At 39.0% G+C, this 27,399-nt stretch overlaps 1 protein-coding gene across 1 annotated transcript in view; it reads right to left on the bottom strand.

Moving 5' to 3' along the window:
- Positions 1-1,103: 1,103 nt before the first annotated feature.
- The window catches only part of LOC121521337 (rho guanine nucleotide exchange factor 26-like), a 42,299-nt gene continuing 16,003 nt past the window's right edge, over positions 1,104-27,399 (bottom strand). The window contains exons 11-15 of the mRNA XM_041805271.1: positions 26,536-26,690; positions 17,717-17,926; positions 5,016-5,086; positions 4,744-4,848; positions 1,104-2,744 (exon numbers count right to left, since the gene is read on the bottom strand). Of these exons, the coding sequence (XP_041661205.1) occupies positions 2,602-2,744; positions 4,744-4,848; positions 5,016-5,086; positions 17,717-17,926; positions 26,536-26,690 (684 nt within the window). The 3' untranslated portion in view covers positions 1,104-2,601. The remainder of the gene's footprint in view (positions 2,745-4,743; positions 4,849-5,015; positions 5,087-17,716; positions 17,927-26,535; positions 26,691-27,399) is intronic.

The following is a 27,399-nucleotide window of genomic DNA, read 5'->3' on the forward strand; positions in this document are numbered from 1 at the left end:
ATCCAAAGTCCCTGAGTCTAGTGGAAGATTGGAAAGGCACAGACTCCCAGGTGCTTGAAGTCCGGTGTTTTTAATTTCCAGTCTGTGATGGCTTAAGTTGTCATGTCATCTGTTGCTGTTGGTCCACTGTGCTTTATCAAGACCACTGAGTTCACCACTGAATTCATTTCACTTCATGCTTCCATCTGCTGAGAAGCTTTATGGAGGTACTGAAGTCCTTTTTCAGCAGGACTTGGCACCCACCCACAGTGAGGCCAAAACTACCAGAAACTGGTTTTCTGACCATGGTATTACTGTGTTTGACTGACCTGTGAACTCACCTGAACTGCATAGAGAATCTCTCGAGTATTGTCCAGAGGAAGATGAGTCACCAGACTCAACAATGCAGAAAAGCTGAAGGCTGCTATCAAAGCAACATGGACTTCATAACACCCCAGCAGTGCCACAGGCCGATGGCTCCATGCCACGTTGGATTGATGCTTGAATAAGCATAAAAGAAGTGCATAGATGAGCAGAATTTTCCAGGTTAACATTTCTGTATTCTAAATCCTTTTTTTTGACTGATGCTTTGCAATATTTGATATTTTGAGATGGTAGATTTATGATTTTCATGAGCTGTAAGCCATAATCAACAAAAATAAAACAAAAAAGTCTTGAAATACCTTATTTACAACTTTGGATAGCTCTATAAATGAAAGTCTCACTTCTTGAATTATATCACAGGAAAAAAATTACCTTTCCATGATGTTCTAATTTTTTTTTGGATACACTGGTATCCAATGCCATGGATATTGTAAACTGTTGATCTGGAGTGTCCCATTAGTAAACTACAGCATTTACATTACATGGCACTTAACAGATCATTCTCATCTAAATACAAAACTTTATTGAAACTGAAGAAGAAAAAACAATCAGTTTTCAGTAGATCTATTCTGTATAAATAGCCCTAACTCAGGAAGATTTCAGGGACATTCTGCCTGAAATGTTCTAGAGATTTCCAGGAGTGAAAATTTGAAAGAGGAATAAAAGTGAAGGTAGCGCTTTGGTATATGAAACAGCAGAAAAAGTAATGTCTTTTGAACTTTAAGAAAAAAACGACAGGCTTCAGGCAATAAAGCTTTTATTCATGGTGGCAGATTAAAATACATAAGGTTGACTAAGCAATATAAATCTGTATTTTGGAAAACACACATTTTACAGTTCAGGCTGTTTTACATATTTACATGTGCACAGAGGATTTACAATAGTTACAAGGCACAAAAATGGTTTGAAATAAAAGTCAGTTCATGCTCAAAGCTAATTTTCCCTGAGTGCAAAATGCCAAACTTTGTCTAGTGTCCTTCCTGCTGGCTGCTCTGCCTGTTCACTGTCATACTTCTCTTCATGTAGCGCAACATTTGTTGTTGTGACACTTGGGCAGGTGCCAGAGCAGAGTTAGCTTGATACATGGTCACAGTCTGACTGAGCCATTCATTTCCTTAGGCTGGGCTGAAAAGATGAGTCACCCTGGACTAACGCGTTAAAAGCAGGGCTAGGCCCGCTCATCTCTTACAGTCTCACCAAAATTAATTTCAGCTTCCCTCTTTACCTTTAAAGATATAAATCCTATGGGAGATATTTAGAACTGCACCCCTGGCTGGCATCAAGTGTGTGCCATATTTCAACCTGTCCAAAGCATTGAGTGGAAGGAGAGAAATGTGGAGTTTGATTCATGGTGTTGACATTAACTGGTGACAAACAGCCTGGAAGAAAACATACTTGGCCCTCCTGCATATGATACTATAATGCTCAGCTGCTTCTCTATGATCCAAATAATTATGAATTTTCCTATTTACACAAAGTGCTACAAGCGTCTTCTATGCCGTTTAATAAAAAAACCCAATATTTTCTTGTAATACTTTAATTTGCTACAGATGTTACAGAAACACTGATAGAAGTTTCTACACTAACCCACACACTGTACAGAATCAGCTGCCAAACCCACGCTCCAGCCTTATTATCACTTTCATAATCAACATCTTTGTAGTTTCATTGTTACTGGCAAAGCTCCCAATCACATGACCTGCACCTCATTAACAGAGTACGCATCAGGCTGCTTTCTTTTCCACTCTATTTGGTCTACTTTTACCTCCTACAGTGGTGGTGTGGTCACACTATTTCCACTGTACATCACTTTCATGAAAAAGAAAAAATATGCTTGAAAAGATGATTAAAATCTACAAAATTCACACTGGAGGGATCTGAAAGCAGCAACTCACACAGTGGGTGTGAAGTTTTCTAACCAACCGGGGAATTAATGAATGTGACAGATCCCACTGTCGAGCCAGCCCGCCCACACAGGCACTGATCAGTAATTAAGGAAGTCTCTGTTCTTCCCTCTATTTGCTCTGAACAGTGTTTGCTTTGAAACTCAGACATTAGTGGCTGAGCTACAGTCCAGAAAGCGCTCACACTGCTCCATTTGGTCCCTGTCGGTGGGTCACTGATGCTGTCCTTGAAAGTATTCGTTAGAGTTTGCTGCACTGAAAAGGTCACTATGTGTCAAAGATTATAAGAAGAGCCCCCTGTGGGTTTTAGCACCCTCTTGCTCTCTCATCCGGCTCACACATTAGTCTCCAACCCCTGCAGGCGGTCCATCCTCTGCATGTTGCGCTCGATGGTGGCCTGGCAAGTGATCGCTTCAGCACACTCGGCAAGGAACCACCCTCTCTCTCCGTCCCGCAGTCGCTCACCTTCATACCAACCTGAGAAGAGATCATGAAAGTCTGAGGCATCCTCTGCATCTGCTTGTGCTATTTTGAGCTCTTCTTTCAATGCTCTATGCTTCAACATTAAAGTCAGTTGCCATGGTCACCAAAAAAGGGAAGTGACCTTTGGCTTATTTGTGTTTATCTGGATTTTAAAACATCTTGTAACAGGTTTGAATCCCCATTATGCCAAACAGGAAAACGAAAATGATGGCTGAAAGGATGCATTTAGGGTAAAAATGAGAGGAATGCGTCATGATATGACTGCTAAAAGGACCAAGAGCAGTGATACTCAACTTGTGCCTCTTTCAAGTCTTCGAAAAATAATTCCCTTACAAAACCTTAAAAAAAGGGAAATTTTGACCTCAGAAATAATCCACTGCAAGTCACATCAATAAGTTTGTTTCCCACAATTCTACAGTAAAATTTAAATGTCAGTTTTTGGCATTTTATGCCTTTACTGATAGAGGAGGACAGTGAATAGTGTCAGGAACCTGGGCCAGACTTGAACCCAGGCCACCTGCGTACATGGGGCATGCCTAAACCACTAGGCCAGCTACGCCCCAGTATATCACTGACTCCTGAGAAAAGGGACAAAACTGGTTCTAAACTTGGCTTGTACTACATTTTTAGAAGTGGATATTTGCGTAGGTTGAGGTCTAAACTTGCAGTTGTGTGTAGGAACATTTTCTTTTAACACTGGTCTTTCATAATAGGCCACAACAGAGAGTGCAGTCTAGACCAGCCCTTTTTGAAAAGTGTCTTGCGATTACTTCAGTTATGAATTGGCACTATTGACTGAATGATTGATTTTTAATGCAAAATTCGTTCATACATGTGACTGTTTTTGCCCATCATATCTTGTTATTTGTCAACTCCATCGGACACACTAAGATGTAATGCATTTTATTTGATTAAGTAAAGATGAATGTTAAGTATTCAGCTATCTAATACTGGTATTCAGTAATTATTTTTACAAATAAAATGCATTTTTTCCCCAATTTCTTCAAGTTGTCACCCATCTGAAGTATCTATTTTCAGAAATGTATGATTTTCCAACTTTAACTTCATTACTGTCCATATGAAATTAATCTTTTTAAAATAAATTAGTTTTTACTGTATAAAAATTAGCTAGTATTTTAACAAATAAGCAGAATAAAATGAACAGAGGAGGATGCATTTATAATCTGACGGAACAGAAACATCTGACAGACTTGACAGTGGGGATAAATCAATCAATCAATCTTTGTTCAGAAAGCAACAATTCAAAACTGAAGTTATCTCAACACATGTTACAAAGAGGGCAGGTCTGGAAGGTAATTATTATAAAACTGGTAAGAATCCTAAATTATTATTATTACCATTACCTATTAATTAATGTTCTTATTTTTTAAAGATTTATTTTGGGGCTTTTTTGCCTTTATTGTAAAGAAAAGACAGGGGATAGAGCTAGAAACAGGGATGAGTGGGGAAAAGACTGACATGCCACAGGCCTAACTTAAACCCAGGACACCCACATGCATGGGACGGGCCCTAGTCACTAGGCCCACTGCACCCCATTACTATTATGATTTTTATAATAATAATAATTATTAGAATTATTGTTATTATTGTATTATAATTACTATGATAAAAACAACAACATTCATTATTATTGTAATTGTAGTTATAATTATAATAAAAAGTGATGATGCAAATAATGATTGTTTATTAAAGGGGTTATAGCAATACAAATTATGGAAAAATATAATAATAATTATTAATATTACAAAAATATGACCCTGATAATTATTTTTTAGTTATAATAATAACAATAATCATAATAATGATTATGATTATTATTATTATAAAAGTCATGGCCTAAATTAGCTTTTTAACCCAAATAATTACCTTAACTGAAGAATATAAAGAGAAGAATATAAAGTGAAACCAATTTCTCTGCATGCTCTGATAAATATAAAATGAGGGTAAAAGAGACATTTTAGAGCTGACATACCGTCTTCTACTGTCTGAGAGACGAGCACCACATCAGCAACCTGCAGGGACAACTCGTCTGGCTGCTTGGCAGTGTACGTTCTGATCACTTCCACCTGCATGGCATCTAAAGCAGCACACGAGAGTCAGATTAATTACTTCAGTCAAGTTACATAAGCTTTATCTGAACTAGAAAGCAAAGTGTTTTAAAATAAAGCTAATAAAATGTAATTTAATGACCACAAGGTGGTGCAATAAGCCTAAAATAGATGAGGAGTGACTGTGGGAACTCACTGGTTCTGTCCTGACTCTTGTCCTTGTTGACATTCTGGCCCAGAGCGCTGATCCATCGAGCACGCTCATTCCTGAAAACACACACAACAGCACAGGAAAATTAGACATTTTAATCACTACTGAGAGATTTTATCAACTTTAAGGCTCAAATCATCTGGCTGTTGCTCATCTCCTAACTTCAGAAGCACTAAGAGGATATCCAGTCGTGTTGCACCATATTCTCCTTGCCTTTTTTAAAAATCTCCATTGATTAATCTTTTCATATCAAGATAATAATTCTGGTTTTCCTGTGATCATGAGTTTATTTCAGTCTTTTTCTTCAGAAATTATCTCTTAATCTAGCACTGTTATCATGACATAATGGCAAGTTACTTGTAATAGGAAAATGGATTTAAATAAAATGTATGGATGCCTTTGTAGGGTTAACATTGTGGTTAGAGAAATTAAATAATCTATATTTTTATGATCTGACTAGGCTTTAAATTAACAGTTCTGACAATAAAACCAAAATGCAAGCAAGATAAGTCGCAGCAGGCCTCCAACAGGCTACTGAGGTAAAGATACGGATAATTTTGTTGCCCGGCAGGTTTTGCCTTTCCTTCCTCCTCCTCTGTCTGCTGTTGACAGGGGAACAGAGGTGTGTTTTCAGTGCAAGAGATGAGAGCAGAACAAGCACAAAGGCTGATTCTCCTGAGAGCACTACCCTGGTTTTTGCTTTCTTTTTTCTCTCTTGTATGTGTTTCATGGGAAAAAAAACTGTAGGTGGAGTCAAACAGGTCAGATTCCAAGAAACTCTATATCTCATTTCACCTGTTTTCATGTGCTACTGAGAAGAGGGAGAGGATATAGAGGGAGTAAGAGATGAAGGGGGTTCAGGAAATGAAGCAGAGGGGTGGGGGTGCGGTATTGAGGCCCCTCTGACTCAGTTATCGTACAACATGCTCAGACTATCAGACTGGGCATTTACATTCTTGATTTTGGCCTCAAGTGGAACTCAAAAGGGGTAAGTCCCATGAGTCAGACCCCGTTATTGTGTTCCCATTGTACACAAGCCATTTGATCCCTTTCAGGACACATAAGCTGTTTAAAAGTGGTCACGTCATCCCTGAACAACTAATTGGACAGTGCGACCTCATCATAAACTTTTACAAGATATACTTCAAATAAAATCATTAACTCAGAGTACATTAAAGTTCACCCACAAGGCAATATCAAGACTGATGAAATGTGGCCTTTGGAGTTTACTGATAGATTTTATAATCTCAACAGAAACTCCTGCAGACCAATCAGCTTTCTCTGTGACTGAGGAGGTAAAATGGGTCATGTGTAGTGGGAAGATTTGAGACTAGAATAGCACAATACAAGTGAAGAGTATTTACCCTTTTTTCTTTTTAATTTAAATTGGTTTTGACATTTTTTTTGCTGTTGCTCTTCAAGGTCAAAACTTATGTTACACTAATGCATTGGCGCACCCTTTTTTTGGGGACCTTTTTCAAGCAGTTACTAGGGAAAGCAGCATTGTGGTTCACACAACAGTAATTAAAAGAGCAAGTCTGTTGCCCTAACTCCATCCACTCTCTCTACTTGCAAATCAGCTGCTGCTAGGTGACGAGACATGCAACGCCATCTTGAGGAAGTGGTGCTTTCATCATTGTGCAAAAAGACAGGAGGCATGCCGTGATTTGACACAATTCACCCATAGGCTGTACATGAGGGAGATGCAGTCTTGCTCTGTCATTTTCAAAGTGAAGCTGATGCTTAGAAAACTGCAAGACTAGCTTTGGGTAACGCCACTTATTGCAAAAACACGTCACATTATACAGAATCAGCCAAGAAAACAACCTTTCTTCCCCCTTTAATATCACGCAGCAGACATTTTCCTCATGTGTTTATAGTGGCTACAATTATTTAAATTCTCCTTTTATACAACTTGATGTTCACTGTCTAAATTAATGTCCCCTTTAGAAGGAAAATGGGGATACTTCAGGTTTGCTTTAGGGCGTTTCTAAATGGGATTGCTGCTAACCGATACAGCGACACAGATGTACCCTGTTGCAGAAACACACCTGTAGCTGCAAATAAAACAAGATAGTGATGGCCAAAATTGTGAGATAAAGTTAATGACCTTAAAGACGAAAGGAGAGGAACAAAATATTAATATCGATTTTACCATCACTATCATCCACCTGATTGTGGTGCTTATAGAAGAATAAAAATGATGAGGACATAAGATAACTGGCCAAAATTGTTAGCAGGATAAAAGAAGAGGATAATAGAATAATTCCAGGTAATATCAGTGGTGAAAGTAGCATTAAAGACGAAACATAAGAAATTTAACTCAGACCAAATTGCAGTGATTAATAGCATCTTTCTTGCATCTTTTAAGAGGGATTTTTAGTTAAACTGATCTTATTACACATTAAGATGTAACATGATTGCAACAAATTACTGCAGAATCACTGCATCATAATATAAGTATCTAAGGCTATGCATGGTATCCAATATATTTTTATTATTTTGTTGTATGTCATTGTATCAAACTGTATTGCATTGTATTGTATAATATCCTACTGTATTGTATGGTTTTGAATTGTACTGCAATCTATCACATCATATTTAACATTCTAATGCATCCCATCACATTTCAGCACATATTGTATTATTTCGCAAGGTATTTTGCTATCTCACCTCTACTTTTGACTGGCAGTCTTTAAGGTTATCCAGTTAGACTTTGATTCTAATTACATCCTATTAATGTGAATTTGGTGTTCTATAAAAGCCTGGTCCTTTGCATATACTGAGTGTGAGACTTCTTCTAACATCCGTGCCACACTGTGGGAAAGGCAGCTGCTAGTCGCCGCTCTTGACAGCTGGACACATATGCTGACAGTTAGGATACATGTGCACATACACACAACACACCCTCATGACAGGTCGCTTTCTTATGCTTTAACAGCTGAGATACTTTATTGAAACTAAGAACCACACAGTCAGAGTATCCAGCGCAGGCACAAACAGGCAACCCCACATGTTTGAGAAGCACTTAATGGTTATCTTAGGAATGTGAGGCACATACCAAAAGAGGTTCAGGTAAAAAACAGCCTTTAAACTATGAGGGTGTTTGTTTATGTGAATGCGTCATATGCACATAGAGCAGGTGCTTGCCCTTTTTCCCCCTGCATGACTGCAGGTCTGTGCAGGATCAGTCTTTTCTTGGTAGTAAAGCTCCTTCTGCCTCTAACCATTCACCCCCAACGTGAAAGAGAATGTCAGGAATCATAAATCTGTTGTCAGAGGTTCTGGTTTCACATCTGAGAAGAAGAAAGACCTTCGCTGCTGCACTGCAAAATCTCTTTCACACAGCAGATAAGGAGCGATGACAGCCTCTTTCGAATGCTCCTTCCTCTGCAAACTGAAAATTATGGCCAGACTGCTGCTGTTTTTCATCTAATTTAAGATAAATTTCTCCCTTACCTCTGAACCCTTGCTGATGATCCTAGCACTCAGAATGTTAACATGCAGCTAAAAAAGTAGACTTTTGTTGTAGTCTGACTAAAACTAGACTTTTAAAATGAATGTACATGTATGTCTGCCTGAAATCATACAAAATCAAATTATGCAGACTAGCAAAATGAGGCTGGAGATTGATATTCCCGTGTATGTCTTCACCTAAATCAGACCAGGCTGGATTTCTGCACATGCTCTACTGTTTCCACACCAGACTTCAACCTGGAAATCAATAAGCATGAATGCTAAACATGGCATAGTTGTCTGCCTTTTGTTATGACCATAAGGCCAGAGATAAACTTTCTATTAACTGCACAGATGAAGGATGGCTGCCACACGACCCTTGCATAAGTTTGATGTGTCAGCTGTGCTTGTCCTCAAAAATTAACGTGACACAGGTGTAAGATGCAATGCACTTGTGTGGTAGAGGTGGAGGAGGTGTGACAGTAAACACAGCAGAAGAGACGACAATGGCTGAAAGCTTTAAAGACACACTTTAAACCAAGCCCACAATTCTCCATGTGTACCAAGTCACTGTCCCTGCACAGAGACAAACATGTTTGTCAAACCAGCTGATGACAGATACACTCTGTCTCACAACCTGTGAATCTAATGAATATAAGATCACTGTTTCAGCACAGCCAGTAATGGTGTAGAGTGGTGACTTTCAGGTGAATGTCTCTGTTGCCATTGGTTTTCCTTGGATACATAGCTAATGGGTTTATTCTGACAATATAATGAAAATTTAGGAGATGGTCTTTCATTAGGACGCTAAACTGTTTTTATCAGCTGCTGTAACAATGACAACTACAACCACAGTCAGCTGAAAGTCACCACTAACCTTGGTCACGAATTCAACTGATACACCGGGAGTGTTTTGTCTGAGCAGTCTGAGCTGGTCGATGTTACTATTGATTACTGATGTTAGTTCTGATCTTAGAACTTATATTATGGAAACACCTTGACTGTTTCCATGTTTGTATTTTACATCCTACACTTTATTTACTCTAACATGTAAATAAACAGATGATGCCTCCTAGTGTCCAATGCAAGGAGTCCTTTCTTTTTTTTTTAAATTACAAAGAAACCTGGAAAAAAAACACCTGAAACCATAAGAAGAGTATAATTTTATCCAGTTTTCATCATTCAGTAATTTCAAATATATATTCAGAGAATTAATATAGGTCAAATATAACATGTCAAGGAAAAAAAGTGAAGACGTTGGCCTCCCTGTAGCGAAGCTAATTATGAGAAAAGATTTTCTTAAAATGAATGAATGGCTGAGTTAAGCTAAGCTAATTCTTTTAGCTATCACCTATTATTTGTATGCTAACTAACCAATTTGAATCTAAACTACCATTTTACTTAAAAGAATTAATATAATTCAAACTGCCAAGATGATTTGATGGGACTTCATATCAACTGATAAACAATGCTATATTTCATATCAGTCATTAATCTGGCAGTGTTTTACATCAAGCTGATAAATATGAGAGTCATCATCGCCTGTTAGCCAGTTAGCAGCCTGTTTGGTAAGCTAGCCTTCTGCCACACGGCCTCTCGGTCCATGTATTTTACAGTCAATGAATTTTTAATTTCAAATGAGTTTTTTTTCCCAGCTATTGTTTGAAAATAAGAAACAAAACATGGGAAGAAACCCTTTGACCCTTTCAGGCTTTTGATATTATTTGGGAATCAAAAACAGAAAACAAAAGATGAACAGTCATTTTCCCCAATAAAATGAAAACATTATGAACAGCTTGTTTTCATCTATTTGTTTTTGTGTTCTGATCGAAAGATCAATAAACGGAACAACAGTGATGCTACATTATTTTGTTCATGACACCTGAAACAGGTAAAAAATATAGGCAAAAGGAACGCTTTATCTCCAGTGTTCTGTTCTTTGGGCATTCTTTTTATATCTGAACACAAAAAAAATGTGAAAATTAAAAAAAAAAACAAGTTTTATTTCTTCATTTCTTTTTGGAAAATAAGAAACAAAAATTACTAATTGTTCGTTTTTTGTTTTCAGTGCCTGAAAGGTGATGGGTGGGTGTTTCCATGTTTTGTTTTCCCATTTGTTTTAACAGTAATTTCTTTTAATAATTTCTTGATTTTGGATTTCTCATTTGAACTTACAAATCTGTTGGCCTTATAATACACTGACCCCTCGCTGAAATCCAAAAAGTTCAGTCTTTTTCAACATACTCATGGCACATCCTGGACAGACATATTAAATAGGGGAGAAGTTTCACAGAGATAGCCTCTACAGTTGTCCTCAAGTACATTACAAATTGACAATAACACTCATAGGATAGCTAGATACATAAAACGCAAGGTGAAACAGTGAGAATATCTACAGCTTTTAGCTAGAGGGATGGCATGTGCACTGGTGCAAAAAGTAAAATATAGAGACTACAAAATGTGGAACTGCAAAATTTTTCCGTGTTTTCATCATATGACATGGAATTAGAATATAGCATGATATCTTGTTTGTAAGTTACTGCTGACTTCATAATAACCAGCTTAAAGGGGGCATGTCACCATCTTCCATAGGAGAGGCAGACCTACTACTGTCAATCGATTCTCAAAAATAAAAGAAGAACAAGGGCAATAGTAAGGTGCAGAATAGACAAATCAAGCTCAGCTTAACTGCGCATGTAAACTTGCTCAGTCTGTTAACTCTTATCTAAGTCCATCCTTTTTTGGCCCCCTAAACCACAGGTCAGAGAGGTTCTGGGCAACAGAGCACCACATGTAAACCAGGCAGGGAAACTCCCAGGCAGAGGGAACAATTCCCATCAGCAAGTTATCATATAAACAAAAGCAGACATAGTGAAAAAAGTTACAATTACATAAACCAAAGCAGACGGAATAAAAAAGAATAATAAAAACTAATGCCAAAATGTGCACCAGAAGTATAGACACCCTTCTCCGGTTCAGTCTGTTATGTAACTAGCGCTGCTTTGTGTTAGAGCTGCATATCTGACTAACAGAGCTGTTTTTCTGCAGACCTCTGTGGCTGCTCTGTTTCACTAATAGAGAAGCATTATTATCTGAATCTGGACAGGACATCAGGGTCATGGGGAAGAGGCAATGGCATGCACACATACTCAACAAAAAGCATACAGAGAAAAGGAAGAGGACACAGACAGAGAAGAAGCATGAGAGACAGCAGGATAAAGACACAGACGTCCTTGTGCCATCTCTGATTCCAGCTGTCTGGCTGGATTCCTGTTGTGTTATGTCACTGCTGTTGTCAAGGATTCGTCTGCTGTATGTACTGTAGCTTCACAGACCTCACACGCCGATAGGAAAGGCTTACAAGAATTTAGCAGGTTGAGAACAAATGGGATTGAAAGCAGGAACACCCATGCTGAGCCCAAACCTGCAGAAAAGGACTATATCTGCAGTTTTATTTCTACAAAAATTCAAGAAAACAAAACACAGACCCGCCTTTGGCCAGAATGTGAGGAATTTCACATTGAAACCAGACCTTAGCTGCACTTAAACACAGAGCTAAAGTGAGCAGGAATATAGGAAAGCATACAGACACAGATACCTTAACCATGTCTTATACAGGAAGACTGAGAAGAAAAAAAGAATATGCTTTATTATCCCTAAAGGGAAACTGAAGTCCTACACTTTGTTACCCAACATGCTGCACACATAAGCTTAACTGCATGCATATGCATACACAGGATCGTATGGACATGCATTAAGGTAGAGATGTCAGCGGTGCAGCCCACCAATGAGCACTCAAGCAGTCTGGGGGTTTGATGCCTTTCTAGTTACCTGACCAATTTTCAGACTTCGTCTGGCTTGGGTGTGAAACAGCACCCCTCTGATTCCCACACCAAGCCCTTGGAGATTGAGCTACTGCCACCCCGAGGCCCACCTGTTTTTAAAATAATTGATTAGAAAATCAAAGAAAAAATAAGCTTGAATGTTTGCCATCTTTGTTCCTTTTGGAACAAATAAGCTGATTGCTTTGTCCTATCCACAAGCAGTTTTCCTTACAGGATTTCCTAACTGCTTTAGAAAGATCAAAATACACTGTGTGAGTGCCTGTATGTAAGGTGTGTAACCTAAAGTTGTTTTACATGTATACTAAATTATCATTTTTTGATCACAATCATCGAATGGCAAGTAAATGTACCTTATGTGTAGAGAGCACAGCTTAGGCAGAGGTGAGCTGTCAACATGAGTCTGAGTTCTGCTTGACATTCCTGCCCCTTACGGGAGGGTTTTTGTTGCCACTGTAACAGGGCTAAATACTGCTAAGGCATAGTCTTCAGTACAATATTAATGATTAATGCTGGCCTTTATTGTTATTATAGGACACAGCAGAGAATACGGTCTAGACATGTCCTCTTTGTACAGTGTTTTGACATGATTTTGGTCATGAATTTAAACTATACAAACACAGAATTATTGATTGATTGATTTAGAGGTAGACCTCCTTTAATTTTATTGTACTAAATTGAATAAGTCACTTTATGGTTCTGTTTACTCTTGCTACCAGTGTCCAGGGAGATGGGTTTACTTTTCTGTCTTTGGTATAAGCTCAAACGCTACCAGGACATTTCATAATATTCTCTGATTTGCTGCACAGACTCATGGTAAAACAGAACAAAACAAAATCAGTGCCTATAAATACATCCTCACTACTAACATGACAAACAAATGCCTTTTCAGTTGTCTCAGTAGTTTGAAAATCTTCAATACTGTGCAGAACTTTTAGGCATGTTTGGTCCAAAAACTGAGGTTTATGTACGGCCTGTAAGGAGGATTGACACAACTCTAGATGTCTTTGCATATGACCAGGGGCATGGGAAAATAATCTGTTGAAAAAATGACAAAGTCAACATCCTTAGGGCAGAATAAGGAATGCATATGGCGAGTAAGCACATCCTAGGGTAACATCCGGGCAGGTAGTAGGATTGCCATGAGCCCCTGGTTGTGCTGTGGATTTCCCAGGGACCCGTAAACCACTGGACAAAAAAATGCATTCAAGCTTGACCTTGACTGCCATGCGACACACACGTGTGTGTCTACGTGTGTCATGCTTGCCCCAGTTATTTCAATGCCTCTGTTTAACGGGAAAGTGTAAATAAACTGAGTAAGAACACAGACTCTTGCCATGTGCCAGAACTGTAAAAACTTGCAATTAACTGTTCAGCTCTATTCAACAGAACTATGTCATCTGTAGCCCTATTCTCCTCTTTTACAGAAATCTTACATTCTCTTTATGGTCCTCCAAAGTTCATGTAACTCTGACTGAAGTCTAAAATAGTCTGACTAACGTGTGTCATGTCGGGTTAAATCACTAAACTGGGGATGAGCGGACAGGGGAAGAGGAAGTTATTCCCCAGTCATCAAAAACAAAGAGCGAACAGTGTCCACTGGCCAAAAGATCCAACACAGGACGGTGAGGAAAAGGCGAGAGGGGGGTTACATGTGAGGGGGAGGGACAGTCGTGGGAAACAGCCCACTCAACAATGGGCTGCTGCTAAGCAACAGCTTAAACAATGCTTAGCAACCACTGTAACAATGGAAAGCTGCCAGAGTGTCCTCTCATTCAGCGCTACAGTGAGTGCAACGCTTACACACTCACAATCACACACAGTTACAACTAAGCCATGGGCCCCTAACCCCTGCTATCAAAGGGGGAGACTGTGGGCTTTCCACGACAACACACAACACAGAGGAGGCAGTTACATGACGAGACCCCCTCGTGTATACATGGGTAGTGTACAGGGTGGAGAGGGCTGCACAAAAAGTCATTTCAAAAAGATTACCTCCTCCAGAGGCCCACTGCAGTCACGCTTAACACTATTACTGCTGCTGCTTTGTGAGGTACTTCACTTACAGCATGGGGGTTCATGTCAGTGCTCCGAGCTGCTATTCAACCATGAAGACTAGCTTTAATTTTCAATAGTTAAAGGAAACAGACACAGCATTGTGCAGTGAAGTGCAAGAATCCACAGGATTCATTCAAGACATTTTCCTGATGATGCAATTTCAATTCTGCTCCCAAAACTTTGTTTTCCGACATTTCTTTTTCTATTGTTTTTTTTAAACTTTTGCATATGATATCCCATTTGTCCTGCCCAAACCTGGAAGGTTACTTTTTGGATGCTAGCGCTAAATAAATACACTTATCTACAAACTCCCTGTGGTAATCTTTGTAGCACACATTTTGTACTCTAAAAGATTACAGTATTAGATATATGCAATACATTTTACAAAGCCTAAAAAAGCATTATCCACAGCAATGTCTAATTTCTAACAGATGCACTGACTGGGTTAATGCCAATGCTAGCAAATGTGTCTCAAGTGGTTGTTGTATAAAACACACCTGTGTCTGAAAGGTCCAGTCACTGATTAATCAGTATTCCTGGCTACCATTACACCATGAGGACAAAAGAACACTCCAAGCAACTCAGAAAAAGGTTGTTGAATAGTATAAGTCAGGGGATGGATACAAAAAGATTTCCCAGGCGATGAACGACCCCTGGGAAAAAAAATCCATTAAATCTGTCATCAAGAAATGGAGAGAATATGGCACATGTGTAAATCTGCCTAGATCAGGCCATCCTCACGAACTGAGTGGCTGTGGAAGTGAGAGAGACCACCAAGACACCTATGACTACTCTGTAGGAGTTACAAACTTCAGCAGCTGAGATGGGAGAAACTCTGCACACAACAACTGTTGCCAGGGCTCTTCACCAGTCAAAGCTTTTTGGGAGCGTGACAAGGGGAAAGCCACTGTTGAAGAAAACTAATATTAAATCCAAACGAGAGTTCAACAAAAGGTATGTGGGAGTCTCCATGGTCAAGTGGCAGAAAGTTCTTTGGTCTGATGAGACCAAAATGGTGCTTTCTGGCCATCAGACAATACACTATGTTTGGTGGAAACCAAACACACAAACACACCATCCCCACTGTGAAACATTGTGGTGGCAGCATCATGCCATGGGAATGCTTCTTGGCATCTGGCCTTGGAAGGCTTGTTAAGGTAGAGGGTAAAATGAATGCAGCAAAATATATGAAGATCCTGGAGGGCAATCTTATTCAGTCTACAACAGATTTACAGCTTGGAGAAGATTTATTTTCCAGCAAGACAACGCCCTGAAGCATACAGTGAACGCTACACAGAAATGGTTTGAATGGAGTAAAATTGCAGTGTCCAGATGTGCAAGCCTGATTGGGACAAAGCCACACAGACTTAGTGTTGTGACTGATTTCAGATGCAGTCAAGGTGCATCTACTTAATACTGACTTGAAGGGGGTGAATATGTATGCACTTATTTTACTTTACATACATAAATTTAACTGAAATTACTTTGTAGAAATCTGTTTTCACTTTGATTTTTTTTTTTCAGAAGAGCCAGTTATATTGACCTTGATTGATTTATAAAGCAATAAAAGAGTAAAGCATCCAAGAGTGTGAATACTTTTAGGTGCTGTTACAGTATTTCTAGAAAAGTCTTAGCGCTGTATTTTGCTGCCAGAGAGCCCCTGTACTTAACACTTTTTTGCAGATTTAACACATACCATTGCACATGTTCCTGTACCTGCAGGCTCTCATCTCCAGAGGATAATAGGATTGACAAGTCCCTAATACAAAACTGAACCGTCTCTTTAACGTCATCCTGAAAAAACTTTACAAATGTTTCTCCTTACCAGTCTTTTCTTCATGATAACTTTACTTTCATATTTGCCCATAGTAGTTAACCTCTCCAGTACCAAAACATATATATTTCTTTCTGAAATACACTGATTTCTGACATGTTTCTGACTTTGACTACTGTTGCACTGTCTGCTAACACAAGAGAGGTATTTTTTCAGAGCTGTAGTTCGGTTTAATCCTCGAAAAAGTTGATTTTTGAAGGGGCTTATAAGCTCTGGTATGAGTGCATGGACTGGCATTCTCACCAAAAGCCCGATAACAGTACAACTACAGTACAACAACTCTTACCTAGGAGTGAGGTTAAATGCTTAATTTACATTGACTGAAACCCTTTCTTCTCCTCTAACAGTCTACTTTTTAAGTTGCAATAACTTTATTTATTCAACCTCATTTTTACACCTGCAGTCACCAAATAAGACAAGCTATCTTTGGACATTGTAGCTAATGTTAAAAGAACAGTCTTTTGAAGCACTATGAGCCATTCTACAGTAGTGTTTTGTACAGTGGTGCTCATACCACACCTTTTATAATGACAATACAGAGAGAAGCTCTTTGAGTGCACAGGAATGAGGAGGAACAGGCCCTGCGCATATGAAAACACTCCTTAACAAAGCCTTGAACCTCAGCAAATAATTACAGTGAAATATGAGCGTGTGTGCCTGTGAGTGCATTTGTGTACGTGTGCTCACATGGACTGAGACTCCCAACGCTATCTAGAACAAATATACTGCGTGTGAACCTCAGTATATGACAGATCCTCTTTGTTTGTGCGAGTTATATAATCTATCTAAACAACCTCGCTTTTCACTCTGTTTGCTGTACAAAGAGTGACGGAACGAGAAGAAGAGTGAGGAGGGTGGTTTGAGTTTTAACGACACAGCTACAGGCATGAGTTTAAAGGAGCTTCATGACTGTTTCTAGGTCAGAAGTGTGAGTAATCCATCACGTTGCAATAAATTTCAGCTACAAACAGTAGACTTTAAACAGTTGCAGTCTCCAAGAATAGATGGTTGGACTGGAAGATGCTCAGTCAACAAAATAATCATCTGGTACAGCCGGTCTGTGTTACAATATGACCGAAGCACAGACTCTGGCAAAAAAACAGACTAATAAACTTCATCTCCTCAGTCAAATAAACAAAGAGCAGTACAGTTATGGCAGTGTTTGACACCATATGTAATGAAATATCCCTGTGAGCTATAATGGTTTGAAAAGAGACAAAGAAAGAGAGCTTAGTAAAAGTGGAATAGGAATTTCTTATTTTAAGTTTAAAGGCACATAAAAGAACATGTGAAAAAAAAATAAAATCACACAGCTTTGAAGCAGGAAACCTAAATGTCCAACCTTGTGGCAACCCTCAAATACTAAAACAAAAGTAGAAAGACAAGGTGATAATGCAATGTCAATAAAAATCACTCATCTGTGTCCTAACAGCAGTAAATCAGTAATAGAAACACAAGTGAAACAAAAACAAAAGGTTATGACAAACAGCACTCACAGTAACTCCGTTCCCAGGATCATGGGCACCTTTTCACCCGAGTGGTTGCTGCGGAAGCACAGACGGAAAAGATGGTTGGCGCCAGGTTGCCGTGAGCTCAGCATGCCGGCAGTGCTTCTGACTGGTGACAGGTTCAGATCCTCTGGCTGGCAGGAGCCCACCCAGATCTGGTCCCTCAGGGCGTAGTCGATCACAGTGTAACTCTCTTCACTGGCAGACAAAAACAAAAAAAAGGTATTGTTGCTTGCTTCAAAATAGTTACTATTAGTTACTACTACAGCCTGCTAAAAGTTAATAATCTTAATGGAGCATATAGCGTTAGTTCAGGCAGGCCACGGATTCGAGCGCTACCATATAATCGAGATCGGCTGATCTCACTGAGATTAGCTAATTCACTCTAAGCACGCTATTGACTAACTGCACTCATGCTGCCATAGCTAAACTGCTCTTGCGTGGCTATGCTTTGCTTCTTCCTCTGCAAGCTCCATTTTGTAACCCTCCTCCACCCCAGCTCCTCCTTTATGCTATATCTGTCTTACTCCGTCATTCTGTTGTCACTGATGCCTGCTCTTCTCTGGGTTTAATGCTGCTTCTCTCCCTGCCTCAGGCTCCCCCTGTAGGCGCAGGAAGAGCAGGAATGTGTGCTGTTCCTGCTTGATGCTTTCTACAAAGGCTTGTGGAAGAGCAGGGGGATCACATAACAGCCACACCACCAAATATAAATAACAGCAATAAAGGTAAATCAATAACAGCAATCAATAATTACTGCTTATAAAAATAAATTCATAACCACATATCATGCCAGCACACCAGCCCCAAATTTCCCAATCAGTGCATCTCTAATCTGTATAGTAGAAATACATATATACAATTTAAATTGATATGAGTATGGACAACTTAAATCACTGTTACATTGCAATACCCTTTTTTCTAAACAGCAGAATATGTATCTACTTGTGGCTTCTATTATTTAACAACATAAGTCATTCTTTATATGAACACCTACTCAAAATTGAAAAGAATTACCTATACAGGAATAATAAGAACATTGATCTTTCATGTTTTCATTGTCAAATAACTGCAATAAAATGTGTTTTTTAAAGGAATAGTTTTCAGGCTTTTTTGTCTTTATTAGTATGTATCATACCTGAATGCTGAACTAAGTGCATTTATTCTAACATTCCTTATATACAGGCTGAATCTGAACGAGAATTAATTACATTTTAAGACTTTTTTCATTGGCTGACGTAAAGCTAATAAATCTCACATTGAAATTTAGCATATATATATATTTTAAAGATAGTGATGAAAATAGTAAAATAAAATTTTTACACTAGTAAGAACTGAGTACAACATGACATATGGAATACATAATATTACATAATATGAATATTATCTTTGTATAATCCAAAAATGTACTCAAAAAAGTCAAATCCAAGCTCAGTGTTTTCAGTAAAGATCTTGTTTCATGGTTCTTTTTCCACCCCTGAGAGTCTGAAGTCTGCTTGGTTAATCAAACTCACCTGGATTAATAAATCAGTTGTCACACTATGTCTCAGATTATGTGCCAGTCTAAAGTCAGATTGACCCCTGGTTTCCATAGTCCATGCATGCCTACATTTCCCATGCGTACCTTTACCTGAGTGTGACCCCATGTCTAGCAGTACGCAGAGTTAGTTTAAGACATCTGGAGCTGATTTTGTAACACGGTACCCCTAATGCAGCGCTGAACCTGCAGAAAAAAGATTAGTGTGCGTGTGTGTTTTGATAGCGCTCTGAGGAACAGCAGCTTTAGTCCAGCCCACATGTGTTTTTATCAACCCAGAATGGAACAGAAGCCAAGCTGGGAAGCTACCGGACAGCTTCTTGTATGCCAGAATATCCATTAGTTTTCCATTTCAACACACAAAAACACACACAGCCAGGGACAAAGGTAAAAGTTAAACACACAACGGTTAACATAACTGTCTCCTTTTTTTTCCATTTCCACACACAAACCGTGAAGTACGGGGTCGTGACTTGTTGGAGAATCCACAGTCACGGTTGGGAGGCTCTCAACAAGGTTCAACTGTTATCCATTGGCCCCTATTGTCCACCAGTCACTTAGGTTAAAGCCTGCTGCCAACAACCACTTACACCTCTAAGAAGAGGAGAAAGAGAAAAAGTGGAAGGAGAGGCAGACCAGATAAGGGCACGGGTATGAAATGGAGTAAAAAATACAGTCAGTGCTAACCACAAGCTGCTCTCAGCGCCATGCTAACCAGACTGACCAGGAACTTAACGGAAAAGGTCAACATTCTTGAAACGTTTAATGTTTTCTTTTTCATGACAAGGTTCATACCACTGTTTTGTCTTATAAAATGCGTGAAGCTAAGGGGTCAGGACATGGTTAGCTTATTTTTCAAAAAGACTGGAGACAGAAGGAAAGCTAGTATTGCTGATTTTACGGCTGTTAAACTGAAAGTGGACTTTTAAAAACCATTTAGAGTGTGAGTGAAACAAGGTATATTTCATGTATCAATGCTTTAGACATTCTTGTGGGGGAAATTTTGATTAAGCTAGCCACTTTCTCTTACTTTACATCTTCTGCTATGCACACAGACATGAAGGTGTATTCTCTTGACAGGCGGTATTCAAAGTGTGAGGCGGGCCTCCCCTGGGGGCACCACATGACTTCAGGGGAGCCCATAAACCAGGGAAATAGGTGAAAAATGGAAAGCTTTATAGTTAATTTACTGTTTAATTAGCAAAGATCTACATGCTAATGACAGCATAAGGCAGTAAAAAACTTGGGGTCATTTTGAGACAAAGCACTAAGTCTAGTGACCAAAACCAGGGGGACTTTTTGACAGGAAGTGAAGGGAATTTTGGTCACTGAAAGTAACAGACATTTATAACAGCCTCTGCAAGTGCATGATTTTGGCACTGAAAATGATCAAAACCCAGCACCAGGCATGGCTGAAGGTGCAGGATGATCTGCAATTATGCAATCCTGCATCAGCTGCACAGATGTAAACTCATAGTTCCCACTAAATTCAAGTGTAGAGCATAATAATCAGATAGCACTGGCAATAAGTTCAATACTGAAACTAAATAACTGATTGACTGGGTAACATTGATGTTTAAAGACATATGCAGATGAAAATGTCAAAAATAGACAGATGTTAAAAACAAAAATGTTTAGAGATGAGACATACATGTTGAAAAATACAGTATATGCACCTGCCTATATTCATAGGATTCCATAATCAAAGCACAACAACTATTTAGAATTACATACAAAATTAAAGCAAAAACAATTAACATGGCCCGCTTGTTTGAGTACATGCTGTGTTATTTCCCAACATAAACACTATCCAGACAGCATGCAACAAGGACAGCAAGGGAAAAGGATGTGACAGAGGGCAGAACACAAAGTTTCTGGACCTAGTGAGCCTTGGAAAGCTGGCACATTATTTTAGCCCAAAGGTGAACTCAGAACATGGCTCAAAAATAGAATGGTAATGTACAGCCTCTATGTTACATTTTAAGTTGTTTTCCTGCTAATTATTGAGTTTCACTGCTAAATATTAAAATAACAATGACACAGAGGGCCGCATCACAGGCTCTCTATTTTCGCTTTCTCTCCATTATACTCTATTCAGGCAGTTTCCATAATGATCTGCGTGTTTAAGCATGTGCAGTTTGACACAGCATGATGAGATGACGGAACAGCCTACCACTGGCTGACAGCCCCTCACAAAGCATTCTGGGAAAACAAAATAACTGATAGCCCTCTAGGTAGCAGTGACAAAAGATTGAACATTGATTTTAAAAATGTGTTGAAAGACATTCAGATTTACTGGTGTGGATTCGGTCTTTGAAGTCCCCAAAAAGTCACTAGTTTCAAGCTCGCTAGAAACGGTTCCATAAGAACTGCAAAGGCTTGGATAGCATCACTGAAAAGGCACAGTGGCTAGCTTTTTGTATAGAACAAAGCCACTGTCGTATCGGTACATAAATATGTGTACTTGCAAATACCAATACCCACATTTTCAGCAGTATCGTATTTATGATAATGGTATCCGAATTGGAACAACTCTATTTGTGAACACCAGCGCTGCCTCTCCCTACCTGGATTGCCCAATGCTGCATGCTTTTCTTCTCAAACTCTCTCTGCTTTGTACTCCCTCTCTCTCATTCTCCCCGCTAGTTTCCAGCCACTAAGGTTTTTGGCCAGATAAGACCAACCCACTAGAAGATGTCAGCTGTAGTACTCTTATCTGTGACTTAGGAAAAAGGCAAACTGCCTGAAAGATCTTCGTAAACACACCATGATAACTGTTTTTAATAAATTGCAAAACTTCAAAATTCAAGTTCAAGTTCAAGTTCAATGTTCCATTTATTTGTCTTTAAATACATCTTGCATAAGAAAACAAATATGCCCAGCAATAATTACATTTTTAATTTTATTTTATTAGTTGTGCAAAATGTGGATAAAAGTAGAATGTCAGGATTTCCAATACTCCACGTGTATTTAAAAGAAGCACAAATGCATCAAACTTTCTTTCATTTTACAAAACGTCCCAACATTTTTGAAAACTGGGTTGCATACAGTTGAGGGGATAATATGATGCTGAAGCTTCATTTTCAAACCATTCGTTGGAGGTTTACCTCCCAAAATGATGGTTTTAACACTTTAAAAATGATAATTCTTGATTAATTATCAGGTTTTATCTGAAAATATCTCTGACCATCATGTAAACCACAACCCTAATGAGTCTAAACAAATATCAAATGATAAATTTGTCAAAAATCCGCTTTTTTTCTGGTAGAATATGTATTTCCTTGTGATCCAGATTAAAGGGGCTTCAGTATTTGGACTCCTGACAGCCCTTCAGGTGTAATGCTTGTGATTCCATAATCATGACACTGGGGAATGATGGGTGTGTCATGGCATGTTTGTTGGCTGAGTTTACTCATGTGAGGGATGGTGGGATTATTGCTAATCAGACAAAAATGAAGGTGGTAGATTTTTGCAATATCCCATAACGAAATGTGGTAGGAAGGTGTCAATAGCTAACATGACAGGAGACAGAAATCCACTCTGGAGTCTGGTCTTCTAACAAGCTTCTTACACAAGAAAAAAAAAAACAAGCTGGCTGGAATGAAAATCGCTCTGTCCTTAGAGATAGCACAGGCATCTTCCACATGTCATCACTGCTGTGCCATCTTCCAGCGTACAACCAGTTCTTCAGCACACAGTCAGAAGCAACACAAATCCCCAGAGAGATGTTGAGATAAGACTTCAAGTTAAGCGTGTAGATGTTCATGCACACAGGGTCATACTCAAACACACAGTAGGAGAATAATGTTCTGGTGAAAAGTGGGAATGCTGAGACTATGGCAATGTCAAACAAACAGAAGAAGAGGGAAAATACTTCAACAGAGAGCGTGGGATGAAAAAAACACTTGTGCACACACACATGATAAAGGAAATGAAAAGAAAGAGAAATGAATAAAGGAAGAGAGGAGAGAAATAGAAACCTCCACAATAGCCAATGTTTAGATGATGCCTGGCATTACAAAGGAAAAAGGCGGGACGTGAAGATGAGAAAGGGGCCAGCCGTTTTGACTCTCACTGTTATGTAAGTGTTCCTGCGAGTCAGAGTGCAATAGATCAGCACTTTGCCGCTGCGTGACAAAAGCCCAGTCTGACATAGGGATGGGCTCAAATAGTCAGATCTGTAATGATCTTAATAAATGTTGATTTTAGAGGCAGTATGTTAAGAAGATAGAATAATGATGCTGATTTGATGCTGATTTGATTGTTGTAAATAATTGTTTTGGGGCTTAACTATTACCATTATGACTGATTATCTCATTATCATTTCCTTATAGTAATTTACATTAAACTGCATATTTTACATTAAAAACATAGAATATTCCTAGAAATACACTTATGAAAACTAGCACTGTTTGGTCTTTGGCCTAGAAAAATGACTGAAATATAAAGTTTAACTTGTATTTGCTAAGGTTACAAGCTTAATTAAAGCTGTAATAACTTCATAACATTGCAAAGTACAAAACTGAAAATTTCCTTAAACTGACTCAGTGCAGCTAGCACAAAAGCTATATGTAGCACTGTTAGTAACATTCTCTTTCTCTTGAATTTAAAAACTTGGCTGACCAAAAACCTAATAATAGTTTCAGCTTATTTCTAACATAATATTCCTCTGAACATACACACTAAAAGATTCAGCTGGGCAGCCAAACTGAGTTTGTAACAACTTCAGAGAGGAGAACATGAGATCTCATGGAAACTTGAGTGATCAAACATGGCTTCAAAAGAAAACGAGGAGTAGTATTAGTCACAAGACTTGCCTCAGCTCCAGGTCTTGACAGGTGTTAGGCTGACCAAAATTTGGGTTGAGACGGCATTTTAAATATAGCAACCACCATCGACAGGCTTCGAAAGTGCACTCCAAACCAAAGGGTGATGTCACTGCGACCACGTCCATGTGAATAAACAGACTATGGAGGCAGCAGAGGTAGAGGCAGAAGGTTTTCCATACTGCTGCTGTAACCAAACTGTTTATGGAGCTAAAGAAATTCAAAGTAAGAGCTTTTATATTGTTGAGTTGATATAATACTACTACAATCATAATCACAGACACTTTGCATATATTTACAATTCATGTTTCCAATAAACAAATGTTTAAATTAACAAATATAGGACTAGAAAACAGAAAACATGCATAGGTCACAGGTATGTTTTCTCCCTGCCATGTAAGATCTGTTGCTTTGACTTTTGACCCTTTAACCTCTTCTTTGTGGTGTTTCTAGTATTCCTAGAAAGGTAAGTTAATGATAAATGAGACAAAAACAGAGAGGATTCCAGTCCATCACTTAAAAAAATTGCAGCTAGCAAACTACCAACTCCCCCACACAAATGCACATGTACGGACAAACTCTCAGTCATAATGTCAAGCTATTAAGATCTATTGAAGCACCATGACTAGGAGGGTTCCTGACCCGGCAGTGCCTACCCGACAGTGCCTGGCTAGCCTTCGTGTAGCCTTGCTGTGTTTTTGTTTTGGTTTCTGCAGATGGAGTGTAGTAGAGTAGCGTGCCACAGCAGGGCTCCAGTACTCCCCACAGAACGAACCAATATTATAACAGCTTCTCCCATTCAAACTCACACACATGCACACAAATACACACTCTGATTCCGGAGCACTCCCTTTCCCTAAATCCCTCTTCAAAACACAAACCTGACACCACACATTGCAGGAGCCTGCCATCCAAGATCAGATTCCCAGAAAAATATCAAAAGGAATGTTCTTTTTCCCTTTTTTTAATGATTCTTAGGAACTCTTAAGTCTGTGAGTGTAGCGGTAAAATCTGATCCAGATATACTGAAAGAGCACGGGAAGAGATTTATTTTTTGTTTTTGGCAAAAATAGACACCATAGTACACCCACACCCAAACTACACACACGCAAATGAAAACCACAGGATTTCGAGGAAGTCCTTTTTACGGCTTACTTTACGGCGTTGACTTTTTAACAAGAGGAAACAGAAGAGGAGAAAGCAGAGACACAGACAAGGCTGACAATGAGCAGGGCCTACTCGCTTGGGATGACTGATGGCACTTGGACAAGTTGAAACCTCAACAACATTTGGAAAAACAAGCACAGATTTGTGATGCCAAGTCAGAGCAGGTTATGGTAACTGCACCTGTTTGGCTGAATGAACAAGCCTTAGAGTAAAAAACAGCCTTTTGGCAATATTAATAGCTCTTTAAAAATCCTTTTGTGATTGTTAATATGAGGTCTGCTTAATGCTCAGGCTTTGTTTCTGCCACTCTCTCTACCTACAGATCTTGCTTGTTTTTGGTCAGTAAAATACTGTTTGTTTGGTATCATGTAAATCAGTTCACAAGTGTTAACCATGTCAAGCTACTGGCATTAAGTCCCAGAAATAACACTACCAGACGTTGTTTATGAATAAAGTTGATTTAAAAAAAAACAATCTAAAATAGGAAAAACATTGTACCGGCAAATTACGTCACATCCTTCCTGAGATAATAGCGTCCCAGATGTACGGTCTGCAGCCAGAACCCTCTATTCATATTTCAATGTAGGACAAGTCAATGTGACCTAATTCCCAAGATTGAGAACTGTAAGTGGCTTTGGCAATGATATAATTTTCACTGCACCTAACTTACTAACCTGCACCCTACTGCACAAATTATTCCTGTGAAAAGAAAAAACGTTTAACTGAAAGTCTTGCAAGAAAAAATATGGAGGATAATCAGTGAGTATAAGGAGAAAAGAGGCTGTTGACGGGTCTACAACATCAAAATCTGACTGTTGTGGATCCTCTTTGCCAATCCAGGGCTCTGATGAGTGATACAGGTCTTTTGATGGTAAAATCCATTGCTGATTTAAACTCATAAATCTTCCATCCCAAAAGATAAGATCAGGTACTTTAAGCTATTCAAAATTTCCCATTACCCTGCAAGGAATGACTTCATTGTTACCTCTTTACTGCATGTCAGAAGTTTCACTTTCATATCAGTATATATTTAGGTAGTTGCTCCTTCCCTGATCAGACAAATTTCCCAGGAAGAATATAGAGCAGACAGTATTACACAACCAAACGGTCTTGGACATACTTAGTTATTCACTCACACAAAGTAAATCCAAAGGCTTTAGGTTACTTTCACCCTGGACATGTCAGAACATGTGAGTTGTGAGCCAAATCTGCACACAAAGGCCACTCTCTCACCACCTAAATCAAACACATCTGCCTGAAACAGAGCTCTGCAAACCCACCTCTTCTTCCTGGTGACAATGAGGACGTCGTTGAAGAGGAAGAAATAGACCTGCTGTCTTGATGTGCGCTTGAGGAAGATGCCGTTGTCCTCCACGAAGGCCGTCAGCTCTCCTCTCTTTACCATCCACCTGGAGGACGAGACCAGCGGGAAAGGCTGCAAAGAGAGAAGAAAGAGAACATGATGAACTAAAAGATTTTGTATTTCAAAAATGAACGCAATGTTGATGGTCACAAGGAATGCTTAAACATAATTTGAGTGTCCATGTGTGAACAGCTGGCTATGCAGTCTGAGGATATGTTCTCCAGACATCTGTGAATCCCAAATGTGCCAACAGTTATTTCCCACACTACTTGCTGCCAAGCCTTGTGTTCATTATGTGTATAAATAATCACCTAGTGAATGACGTTATATGCCCTCTTTTTTTCACTGTCTGCATGTGTGTACACGTTAGTGCAGGACAGAAAAATATATTATATTAAGAGCTGTTATAGTAGGACTGTCAAAATAATATTTTCATTTTGATTATTCAATCCCAAAAAATGATAGTAATAAAGTCTCATGACTCATAAAGTTTCAGACACGTCTCCTGAGGAATCCCATCCCACTCTTCTTAGGCCAATTGATGGTCTTCTGGCACGCACCTAGGTCTTCATTTCCCCCCACAGATTTTCAGTGGGATTCAAGTCAAGGTTTTGTGCAGGACAGTCAATAATGTTCACTTTGGTCTTCTGGAGGTAGTTCTTCACCAGGAGCCATGTATGTTTGGGTCAATGTCACGCTGAAAAACAAAGTGACTACCCAGACCCAGTTTTGCTGCTGACCGCTTGAGGTTTTCTTTAAAATCTTCACATATCCCTCTTTC

The sequence above is a fragment of the Cheilinus undulatus genome, linkage group 2 (assembly GCF_018320785.1).
Source record: "Cheilinus undulatus linkage group 2, ASM1832078v1, whole genome shotgun sequence".
NCBI classification, from domain to species: domain Eukaryota; kingdom Metazoa; phylum Chordata; class Actinopteri; order Labriformes; family Labridae; genus Cheilinus; species Cheilinus undulatus.